Here is a 12,221-nt window from a genome sequence, read left to right as displayed (position 1 = left end):
TTTTGAGGTATAGGTTTATCACATTAATCCCCCTTATATTTGTCACAACAAAAAATGATTATATTAATGCACGTTTTCCTATTTGAATCTTTGTGGTTCTTCTCCTTTAATGGTTAGTTTACAATATACAATTTAATTTCTGATGTACTGAGCCATTTGAGTTGGAGAGATGTATCCTTAAAAAGGCAAAAGCTAGGACCCTGAGAGGTGATTGTCCAGATAGTCAGCTGTGATTGTATCACATAAAAGGAATCCAGGCAACTCACCTGGTAGTACTACCTACCTCTTGACTTTCCTGGCAAATCCATTTCTGTTTATTCTAAAGGGTTTAAAAAAAAAAAAATCTTTTTTTTTTTTTTTTTCCTTTCAGGCACAAACTGGGTAGGTCAAATCTTAGGTGATCTGGTAGCCATATTTGAAAAGAAAACACAGAATGAAGAAAGCAGGGTGAATGATGAAGAACTAGAAGAATTCCCCTACCTTGAAATTGGAGATACTGGGAAATATGAGGTGGGCACAGAATACATATGAAAGCGGTCAAAAGTTTGTGCTTCAAATACTGAATATATGGTGTGTGAAATATTCGACTGTTTGGTAAGAACTCTCACAGTTCTCTGTATGTGGCATCTGGTCAGGATGCTAACGGGTAAATGGACACTTCAGAGGCCTTGAGAGGAGCACATACTCATTAGATACAGAAGAACTGCAGAAATTCAGTGTAGCATGTTTTCTATTTAAGAAGAGTTTCATGAAATGTCACATACTGAAATATGGCTTCTGCCGCTTTTACTAGCTCTTCCTCCTCACCCCTTCTCTCTCCTTTTGAGATCCTTCAGCTTTCACATACTCCCATTTAGACTCTGCATCTTACCTTCAGATATGATCGCTTGTCTAACAGAACATGTTAAATTCATTATCACTGAAGTGATTTAGCAATGGCTAATTTCTTTCCAATTGCTCATTCTCAGGGGCCTTTGAAGATTAGAGCTCCTCAGAGCAGTCCACTAAGATTCCAGGATAACACTTACAAAAAATTAGTACTTCTATCAGCCAATAACTATTGATAAGTTTAGCAAGACAATATTTTATCATAGGCTGATTAAAAGAATAGTTGTATTAACTGAATTGTCTACTTTCTTCCTTCCAATTCTTAAAGCGAATGAACAAACAAACTTCTCGAAGAATTATGGTTACTCATCTTCTTCCTGAAAATCTTCCCAGGTCTGTCTTCAAAAATAAAGCCAAGGTGAGTGCTGATATTAATGTCTTGAAGAACACACTGACAGATTTTTTTAAGCCAATTTACTTTAAAGCCAAGTACTTTTCTGCCAGTTTTCAGAACCACTCTTATACTTAATGTGCGCAGGGTGGCCATTTCTACATGCTTGTTTAAGTATTACCATTCAACTCACTTAATCTTAGTTTGTCCTTATTGGCACTTTTGTATCAGTCTCCACAAGTGAGATGGGGGTGTGTGTGTGCAATAAATCCTCCAGTAGTAAAATGTATTTTGACACAATTTCCTATGGGATGTATTTTATGGTGTTGTCACAACCACTTTAGCATGTCAAGTTTTGGAGAGAATTTGTATTTTTGTGATTTTTCCCCACTACCTAAAAAACTGATGATGCTTGTATTGAGCAAAATATACTTAGATTCTGCATAATTTGATTAAAATGCAAAAGATATTTTAATGATTATATGCAATCATCTACACAAGGTACGGAAGCAAAGTGAAATACTTCACCCTCTGAATTTACAGTGAACTTGCTACTTCTGCAAGTACTATACAAGATAGTAGAAGTTCCCCAAACTGAAATTATAAAGTAGACTATTGTTTTCTTCATACTATAGTCTGTTATGTCTTTTATCTTTTTCTAGATATTGTTGCTGACGCGCAATCCAAAAGATTTAGCGACATCTTTTTACCATTTTACCAATGGCATACCTACTCTTCCCTCCTATGACACCTGGGATGATTTCTTCGTAGATTTCATGACAAAGAAAAGTACAGTATATTATTCTGTGTGAATTATTCAAGGCTTTGACTTTGTCTAAAATAATTGCACTTTGTAAATCAGCTTCACTAATATTTTTTGGTTTACAGAACAAAAGTGGAGATTAAAGGTTGAAAGTTAGAATTTTCAACTAAAGTTTACTGTACTTGTCTTACTGCCCGAGGATAAAACCTTATCAAAACTGCACTCCCACAAACTACTTTAACTGACACAAACTGCTATTTTCTCTGGAAGAAGCAGTTCCTCCTTATCTTTATCCTGGATCCCCTTCAGCCCGCCTCTCCAATGTCCATTATCTTGTGCCCACGCAGACGTCTAAACACATACACATAAAATTTGATGAGAGAAATGGTTTGCACTAACTAAAGTGCATTAAAAAAGAAAGAAAATAATCTCACTAGTTTAAAGGTTCATAAATTCTTCAGTCTGGCATATCACATGGCCAGCAGAAGGGAGGGTTAAGCAAGGTTTTGAACTGGATTAAGGGAGTCAGAGATGGTTTGAGTATTAATAGCTCTTTGGTGGACTCACATCTGTCTTGAAATACTAACAAGTTTTACTGTGCCAACTTACAAATTGTTTCATATGCCTGAGACATGTGCAGGTGACAAAACAGCCTGGAGCAAACCCCCATAATTTGCACAAAAGGGTGTAAACTCTGGCATAGACATGATTAATATTGTCCATGGCTGAGGGATCAGTTTAAGGACTAAAACCTGGTTGATTTCATAAGGAGCTTATCTAATCTTCATTTATGCTTCATCTTATTTTTTTTTTTTTATTTTATTTAGTGCCCTGGGGGTGCTACTTTGAATACCTTTCTGAATGGAACAAATATGCGACTTGTGAAAATGTTATGACAATAACTTACGAAGAGCTAAAAGAGGTGAGTTTACCAATAGTTACCAATATTTTATACATCAAAGACCATTTGTTCCTAATCATTTAACCATTATTTTCATGTAGTGTATTCAAATTGTGTGATACTGTATGAGAGAGAATTTTAATATAAGGGAAGGAAAGGTGAAATTCAAACTTAAAAGCCTTTTGAAAAATTTGTTTGTGAAAATGATTCTTGTTTTCTCTTTAGTTGTGATATAAGCCCAAGTCACTGTAAATCAAAATCCTCAATAATTTTTTTTGAGCTTTTATATATTCAACAGTGTAGATTTTCCTCAACTGTCAATGACATGCAATCTTTTGTGATCTATAAGAAGACAGCTCATATATCCTCTGAAATAATTACAGAAAAGAGAAACACTATGTACCACCTCCAGTCCTGCATTCACTGCATGAATACTGCATATATGTAGCCAGCAGGGAGATGTAGGGAAGTGCAAACACCTCAGAAAACAGTGTAATCTGTTCAAGTGCCATGTGGTATGTTACATTCCTCTTTTCAGAATCCCGTCCTGGGTGTGAAAAACATAGCTGCTTTCTTTGGGATTCCCCTGACTGAGAAAGAGCTTCAGACTGTGGTAGAGAGAAGCAGCTTCCAGTCAATGAAGAAGAACTCACAGAAGACCCATGGGACATTTGGCAATCTTTTCTTTCGCAAAGGTAGGAAGCTCCAAGAGGTCCAAAGGTAGAAATGTCACACAACCAAGAACCTGGGCCACCAAACCTTTGCTTCTTTTTTGCGCACATACTAGCATTATAGATTGATGTCAAGCAGGTTATCACTGTTATGCTTGAGAAGACTAGTCAAGGAGCAGTGGTGAGAAGAGGAAGAGACCCAGCAAGGCTCTGGCAGAAGGTTGCAGCTAGCACAAGAGAAGCAACCACACAGAGAAAATTTTAGAGGCCCACACGTGACTGGCAGGAGGGAGGAACTGTCACGTGCCTGAACTCCTGTCTCTGCACCAAGATCACTGATGCTCCAGCCATTAGAGGCTTGCTGGAGCAGGCAAAATTGGGTCAAATGCAATCTGAGTGGCATGATAACACTTTTTAGGAGAGTGTAGGATCTCCAGAAAGGGCCACTGCCAATCCTCTGTTCACACTCACAGGTTAGAAGTAAGTCTAGCATACAAAAATCAGGTACATAAAGAAGGAGAAACTACTATTGTTTGTGTAGTATAGGGGACACAGACATGAGGGGGACGATCTGGCTGTCAGAATCTATTTCTGAATTTTACTTTAAAGAAGTCACTGGATAAAACTCAAGCTGCCAAGGAAACAGAAACCCAACTCTGCTTCCTGCCAGATGATTCTTGATCAAGTCCTCATGATCTTCCACCTTGTCAGTCATAACTCACTGGAGTAGAAAGCTGCAGGGAAACAGGACTTTAGGCTGCTTTTTTTGGACAGAGTTCCCTAAAAGGAGTATATTCTTCTGCATTATAGCAGTTTCACAGATTTGTAGCTCCACTGACTTCACGAAATTATATTGCTGCAAAAATGAGTGAAGTTTTATCTTGAAAAATGGAACAACTCCATTTAGTGTACAATGGAACAAGAGTGACAGATCTATAGAACAAAACATAATAAAATGTATTGGTTTTCAAGACTTTATTTGTTTCTTCAAAGGTGGTGTCGGTGACTGGAAGAATCTTTTCAGTGAAGATCAGAATAAGAAAATGGACAGAGCCTTTGAAGAACGTTTAGGAGGAACTAAACTGGGAACAAAGTTAAAGTATGACGTGTACTGTAAAGCCTGAAGAGTACTTGAATTCGGTTAGAGCTAGAGCTTTCCAATGCACTCTCAGATTTTGTGAATGCTATATGCCAGAAAATTAGTTCAAATAATCCAAGCACCTTAGAATTACTGTAAAAATCCCATTGTAGCAGCCTTTACAGTGACAGTGATGAATAGTGGGCTTTTGTTTTAAAGGCGAGATCTTTGGCTTGCTTTGGCTACACTCATTTGCTGAAGAAGATGGCAACTAACCATATTCAGATAAACTTAACAGTCCTGTTTCTGGAGCTATCACCTGGAAGGAAACGCCCCTTTTCTATTTCTAGACAAACGTAGTCTTTCTAGACTACTTAAATTTATTTAATATGTAGATTTTTTTTCCAAAAGTGTTTCAAAACAAGCAATATCTTCACAGAAAAGATCACTAGCAAAAATACGGATCTGGCACAACCTTAACTGATGACAAAGGATATCTTCCCCATGACTTCAGCACAAACTGGGTCAAAATTAGAGGGAGGAGAATGAAGGGGAATGGGGATCAGCATTCTTAGGGATTTTAATCTCTGAATGTAAAATTTCAAGATGGATTCCAGATTATGAGCTGGTGTCAATAGGCAAGATCCTCTCAGAGGCAATGCTTTTATAAAATAATAGAACAGCCCAGATTGGAAGGGACCTCAAAAGATCATCTCGTCCAGCTTTTCCTGGGAAAGGGTGCCTAGATGAGATTATTGCATCTTGAAAACTGTCAGTGATGAGGACTCTTACTACATCCCTTGGGAGGTTGTTCTAGTGAATGGTTGTTCTCTCTGTGAAGAATTTATTTCTTATATTGGGATGAAACCTCTCCTGCTGCGCCTTGCACCCATTGCCTGTTGTCATCTGCATGTGGCTCCTTGTGAATAGAAATCCTCCATCCTCTTTGTAGCTGCCCTTTAAATGCTGGAATACTGTGACGAGGTCCTCCCTGAGCCTTCTCATTTTTGTGGCCCTCCTTTGGACCCCCTCCAGTCTGTCTGTGTCTTTCTTGAATTGTGGTCACAACTGGATTCAGTACTCCAGGTGCAGCCTGAGAAGTGCTGAGTTATAGAATCATAGAATCATTTAGGTTGGAAAAGACCATTAAGATCATTGAGTTCAATGGTTAACCTAGCACTGTCAAGTCCACCACTAAACCATGTCCCTAAGTGCCATGTCTACACATCTTTTAAATAACTGCGCAGATGGTGACTTAACCACTTCCCTGGGCAGCCTGTTCCAGTGCTTGACAGCCCTTGCGGTGAAGAAATTTTTCCTAATATCCAGTTTAAACCTCAGCTGGTGCAACTTGAGGCCATTTCCTCTTGTTCTATTGCTTGTTATTTGGGACTGACACCCACCTCACTGCAACCTCTTTTCAGGTAGTTGTAGTGATCTATAAGATGTCATGGTTTAACCCTAGCCGGCAACTAGGCACCGGCCAGCCACTTGCTCACCCTTTCCAGGTGGGACGAGGGAGAGAATTGGAAGAGTAAAAGTGAGAAAACTTGTGGGTTGAGATGAAGACAGTTTAATGGGTAAAACAAAAGCCACATACACAATCAAAGCAAACCAAGGAATTAATTCACCCCTTCCCACCGGCAGACAGGTGTTCAGCCACCTCCAGGAGATCAAGGCTCCTTCATGCATAAAAATTACTTAGGAAGGAAAATGTCATCACTCCAAACTTCCCCCCTTCCTTCTTCCCCCAGCTTTACATGTTGAGCATGACATCATATGGCACGGACTATGCCTTGGGTCAGTTGGGGTCAGCTGTCTTGGCTGTGTCCCCCCAACTTCTTGTGCACCCCCAGCCTACTTGATGGTGGGGTGGGCTGAGGAGCAGAAAGGTCCTTGACTCTGTGTCAAGGCAGAAGATGCAATAGCTGATAACATCAGAGAGGTTCTGAAATTATGTGACAGAAGAGGCACAATCTAGATCAACAAATGTATGGCTTCATATGTGGAGATTGCAACTTGCAAATTTGGTTATAGAAATAAAATAAAAATACTGAAAGCAGATCTGTGTTCCTAGAAATTCATACAACAGTGACAAAAGGCATTCAGAGGCAGGGTCAGAATATCTGCCTGTTTACATGGCAGTTGTGAACTTGGTTGCTATAGTGTGCTCATGGTCAAACTGTACGTGCCAGCTGACAGTAAAATTGGGAGGACAATTAAAGCAATATCCTTTAGTGGTGAGTCCTAATCATGTTCAACATTGTTCTTAACACAGTGGGCAGACAGTAAAGTATCATATATGACTGACTTTTCAGTCTGGGGATCAGAACAGAGGGCTGAAAGTACTGGGGTTAAATGGGGAAACAATTCAAAACACCACAACCAATCAAGAAGAAGTTGGCAAACATGAAGTTCAGTAGATGTAAGTTTAAAATGCTATGTTTAGAAAAGCGAAACCAGAGGCACAAGTAATTAATGGGGGCAAACCAGTCAAGCAGCACTTGGCATGAGAAGACCTGAGGAATTACACTCAGCAAGGGCTAACATGGTGAAAGTGCTGTGTACAAAAAAAAGGTCGAATCTTGTTCTGGCCTACAGTGACAGGAGGATCATACCTAAGACACAGGCAATAATTATTACAGCCTATGGTTGCAGGTCAGTCTAAACTGGAGAATGCTGTTTAGGGAGGCGGCAGAGGCAGGAGGAAGATAAGCATATTTGATGTACTCTAACAATACAGGGGAGGACTAGAAAGTCACATTAAGTCCCTTCTAGATCTGTACTTGTAGGCATCTTGGAATATGGCATTCGATGTTCTTAATGATCCCCTGTCTGGGTTAATTCTTGTTAAATTGTCACCAAACACTCCAGTTTATGAAACAGGCAAGAGTGTACCAAGTCTGACTTCCTTAAGTCATATTTTTTCCCAGATTAGATCCATACCAGATTTTAGAGTTACATTCCGTACTTTCACTGGCTGAATCCTATTGAAATTTCAACTTTTCAGACACTGGTACTGCCTAAGAGCCCTTGCTTGCGGTGAGGCTTTCCAGGCACACTGGGCATTGAGAAGTAAATGTGAGTAGCACATTTACTTTAGCTAAGAAAGGGAAATAATTGATCTTCAAAGGCTGTTAACCTTGCAGCATATTCAGATGAGAAATTATTTAGGTAGTTGTTATTGAGTCTGGGAGCGATCTTTGGAAAGACTGGGTGCTGCACTGCTCACAGGGGAAACACAAGCTCTATCAGTAGTTCCTCAGATATCAATTATACTACATTACCACTACTCTATAAAACTAATTAGATTAAAACTAGTTGGAGAACACCTAAACTAAAATAAACAGTAGACACGCCCTTGCTGATCTGATGGAAAACAAGACCATGACCTGTTTCTGAAGTTTATCCTCTCCTGTGTCATCCCAGAGCTAGGGGTTCAGTCCCTTTCTGCCCTTACAATCTCACCCCGACAGACACAGCTGTTCAGAGCAGTAACATCTCATGTGCTTTTGCTCCATTAGAGATACTCTGTGGATGCTTGCATTCAGTAGGGTAAGGAGGTGGGAAAGGGGAGGATGGAAAAGGCAACCTGCCATATCAGAAAATGAATGTGGGAGACTTGAAGGATGAGTAACATTTGAGGGGGTGAAAAGTAATCAGAGGTGAAGAATCAATTCAGAAAAACTTGAGAATCTGTTTACAAGGTAAGACATAGTTGACTGATACAATAGCAGTGGTTTTCAAACTTTACCACTGCTAGATGCTTGCCAATTGTAAAAAAAAACCAAAAAACAAACAAACAAAAAAAGAAAATAAAAGAAAAGAGAATATCTTTCTTTCTGGTTTAGCCTTTTTTCTTTTCCTTTTAACCTATGCTTCCTGAAATTACATACTTCCACTGAAGAGGAAAGAGGATTTTTACATTGTATTTCTGTCTATTTGCTTTAAAGAGGATGAAGAAACCAGAAGAATTATACCAGCCCATCACACACCTCATGTCTTCTCCCCAATCAATTTTCCAAAAGAAGGCTAAGGTGAATCTTTTTGTGTTGTACTGCAAATGTGCCTGCTAACAGCATTTCCATCCAAGGCAGATTTTCAGGTAGATGAATTGAACAACTCAGAGTTTTCCCTGGAGACCATGTGAGATGTACTACAGTCGTACAGCCTTCCTCCAGGGTTGCCTGCTTGCCCCAAGACACTCAGTTGATGGGCAGACAGCTCTGAGACTGGGACTCCCGGCACCCTCAGGACACCTGGCTCCCCTGAGCCTCTCCAGAGAAGACAGGGCTGCTCTGAGCCCTCCCCTGTGCTCCCCTGTGCTTGGACTCAGGGTCCAAGGGCTAAAGGACCCTGAGGCACCAGTGTCTGCAGTGGCTCAGGTGACAGGCTGTTACAGATTTCACATTGAGGTGATCTGGCTCCCTCAGGATTCAGGCAGCTGGCTCTGGAGGCAGGAAGAAAGATGCTATTTTCTTGACACTCTTACTCCTTACTATTGGTGAATGAGAGGAAATTTTCCTCTGCAACTCAGAGTAAACACATGGGCAGAAAATTGAAAACAATAACAAAACTGGTAGAAGGCATAATATATGAAGAGTGTTCCCAGTTTTTATGAGTAAAGTAGCACTACTAGAGAAAATATTTCCAATAAAATGGTCTCTTTTGATGGTTCTGCATTTTGGGAGACAAGAAAAATAATTTGAAATGAATCTTTTTATGTAACTGTAAGCAATCTTCCTTCCAGGTCTTAAAATTGTGCTTATCTTCTGAAAAGGCATCAGCCAGAATGCCAGTAACTCCCACACCAAGAACAATTTTACCCAAAGATTAGGTTGTGGATGTGTGTAGAGAGAAATAAAACTGAAGTCATACAGGTAGAATTTGACCCAAGCTAATGCCATACCTAAGTATTAGATCTTCACATGAAAGTAACCCTCCTGTAGGATTTGGTGAAGTAAAAGTCTCAAATGTGGGTATTTAATCATGAGAAGTATGGCTTAGGTGTTACTTGTCCTTAGCTCTGGAGAAACCTGAAGTGATGATGTTACAGTAAATGCCTGCAGGGTAGAGCCACCATCTGGAAAGCAGTTGCAGGCTTGGATGTGTATCCATTAGTGGAGTGTCCTGGTTTTGGCTGGGGTAGAGTTAATTTTCTTCCTAGTAGCTGGTGCAGTGCTGTTTTGGGTTGAGTATGAGAATAATGTTGATAACACACTGATGTTGTAATTATTGCTAAGTAGTGCTTACTCTAAATCAAGGACTTTCCAAGTTACCCATGCTCTGCCAGTGAGCAGGTGCATGAGGAGCTGGGAGGGAGCAGAGCCAGCACAGCTGACACAAACTAGCCACAGGGGTATTCCACAGCATAGAACATCATGCGGAGATTACAAACTGGGGGAAGCTGGCTGAGGAGGGGCAGGATCTCTGCCGAAGGACTGGCTGGGCATTGGGCATTGGGTGGTGAGCAATTGTATTGTGCAGCGCTTGGGGTTTGGTTTGGTTTTTTTTCTTCTCTCTCCCTCTCCTCTTCATTACAATTACTATTGTTGTTGGTTTAATTGCTGTTATTATTATTACTTTATTTTAACTACTAAACTGTTCTTATCTCAACCCACAGGTTTTACTTTTTTCCAATTCTTCTCCCCATCCTACTGCGGGGTGGGTGGTGGGTGGGGAGTGCGGGGGAGTGAGGAGAGAGCTGCTTGGTGTTACTTAGTTGCTGGCTGGGGTTAAACCATGACATGGAGTCAATGGCAATCAAGGTTGAGATCCCCTACCCATGTGCCTGCTACATGCTGCTTCTCCAGTCAGCAAATTGCACTGCATTTCAGTTAAAAATATTTCATGGAATATTCTTTATAGGTCTTTCTTTGGTTAATATTAGAATGCTATTAGTTGTTGCCCCAATAGATTGCTGTTCCAAGTATCAGCGGCAGCACAGACTCTATGTCACTATTGTCAGCATCCGGTCCTGTAATTTCAAAAGGAGTCAGCAGAGTACAGAGTTAATCAGTGACTCGTACCTTCGTTCCTGAGTCAACACCCAATCTGCTAATATGTTGTATAAAGTTTTTCTGCACTGTGGGAAGACAGCTTGTATCTGTTTGTTTGAAAAGAGTTCTACAGCAATACAAACATGAGCAGAAATAGGGAAAGAGTCATTGAAATCTTGGATAAATCTTTTTCACAGAGTGACAAGGTTTCCCCAGAAGACATGCTCTTTTCTTACAGAGGTGTTTTATACCCAGCTATACTTACCAGCCCAGAAACTTTGGAAGCTCTGAAATCCTTTGAAACCAGGAGTGACGATGTGATTCTAGCAGGCTATCCTAAAACAGGTGAGTGTTGTTTTCTTGATACGTAGCACACAATGCTGCATTCTGGAAGTTTGTGCATCATTTAACACAGCAGTAATACCTGAGAAAAGCTTATGGTTACATCAGACTGCATAGGATCATTTAGTTAAATTGTAAGGCATCTCTGAACATCAAATAATACAACCTCCTGCTCAAAGACCTAACCTTCAAAGTTAGGTTTGGTTGCTCAAGGCTTTGTTCAGAAGAGTTTTAAAACTTTGTGGGTGGACATTCACCACTCAATGGAAATCTATTGTAGTGTTTTCCCACTGTAGTGTCTTTTTGGGGGTTGTTTCTTGGGAGTTTTGTTTGTTTGTTTGTTTGTTTGTGTGTGTACTTCTGTGCAGTCAGACATCCCCTTGTGATTTGCAATATGGCCCTTTTGTAATTTTCTGGCCAGTTTTCGGAAGAGTTGGCTCTGACTTCATTATAACCTCCAGTACTAGAAGACTGCAGTAAGATTCCCCCATGCATTATTATTTTTTTTTTCTCCATCCTGACCAAACCAAGCCTTTCTATGCATTTCATTTCCTCCAGCTCCCAGTGATTTAATTGAAGCCCAGCAAGACTCACTTCAGATTCTCAAAATCCCTTGTGTTTCAGTGCAGGAACTGCAGACAGTATTCAAATGGTGAACTCACCAGTGCTGGGTAAAGCAGGATAATCACACCCCTTGATATTCTCCCCAGTCCTGCTAATACAGGAAAGTATGTTCTTACCCTACTTACTGCAAGGGCAATACAGGGAGTATATCCTGCTAATGAGGGCAGACAAACTGCAGTTTCCACAGATTTACTGCATTGCAGGGTGCAGGTGATGCCCCTGTATCTAAATGGAAAGAAAGACATATATGCCATCAGGACTCTTGGATTATTTCCTCTCTTTCACTATGGGCATTTTAGATTCCTTCATTTTTTCCCTATTCACTTTAGAGAAATATCTTAAATATCTTAAATTTTCAGAAAACGAGGAATTGTTGGTCCTTAATACATCCCCTTTGTGTGCAGCCTGTACAGCTGTGCACAGGCAGAAATGATTTAAAGGTGTGAGGGTCCACCTGCACATTCCAGAAGGTATTAGTTGAAAACTGAGACTGAGACTTTCTGAGCACAGGCCCTCACATGCCAGTTTTTCTAGGTTTCAGAGACCAAGACAGCTAAGCCTGGTGCAAAGATGGTGACAGGATCCTGATGGTCTGGTGGTTTGGTTGATGACCCGTTCTGATGC

General features: G+C 40.4%; 2 protein-coding genes across 2 annotated transcripts in view; both read left to right on the top strand.

Moving 5' to 3' along the window:
- Nucleotides 1–7,326, top strand: part of LOC308064289 (sulfotransferase 6B1-like) — a 32,397-nt gene extending 25,071 nt beyond the window's left edge. Inside the window, exons 2-7 of the mRNA XM_080388534.1 lie at nt 371–510; nt 1,157–1,246; nt 1,882–2,008; nt 2,810–2,904; nt 3,422–3,578; nt 4,548–7,326. Of these exons, the coding sequence (XP_080244660.1) occupies nt 371–510; nt 1,157–1,246; nt 1,882–2,008; nt 2,810–2,904; nt 3,422–3,578; nt 4,548–4,678 (740 nt within the window). The 3' untranslated portion in view covers nt 4,679–7,326. The remainder of the gene's footprint in view (nt 1–370; nt 511–1,156; nt 1,247–1,881; nt 2,009–2,809; nt 2,905–3,421; nt 3,579–4,547) is intronic.
- Nucleotides 7,327–7,337: 11 nt separating this feature from the next.
- The window catches only part of LOC308064290 (sulfotransferase 6B1-like), a 42,698-nt gene continuing 37,814 nt past the window's right edge, over nt 7,338–12,221 (top strand). The window contains exon 1 of the mRNA XM_080388535.1: nt 7,338–10,976. Within this exon, the coding sequence (XP_080244661.1) occupies nt 10,775–10,976 (202 nt within the window). The 5' untranslated portion in view covers nt 7,338–10,774. The remainder of the gene's footprint in view (nt 10,977–12,221) is intronic.

This window comes from Falco punctatus, assembly GCF_963210335.1.
Source record: "Falco punctatus genome assembly, chromosome: 5".
Taxonomy (NCBI): Eukaryota; Metazoa; Chordata; class Aves; order Falconiformes; family Falconidae; genus Falco; species Falco punctatus.
Note: the sequence above shows the minus strand (reverse complement) of the source record. Positions and strands in the feature narration are given on the sequence as shown.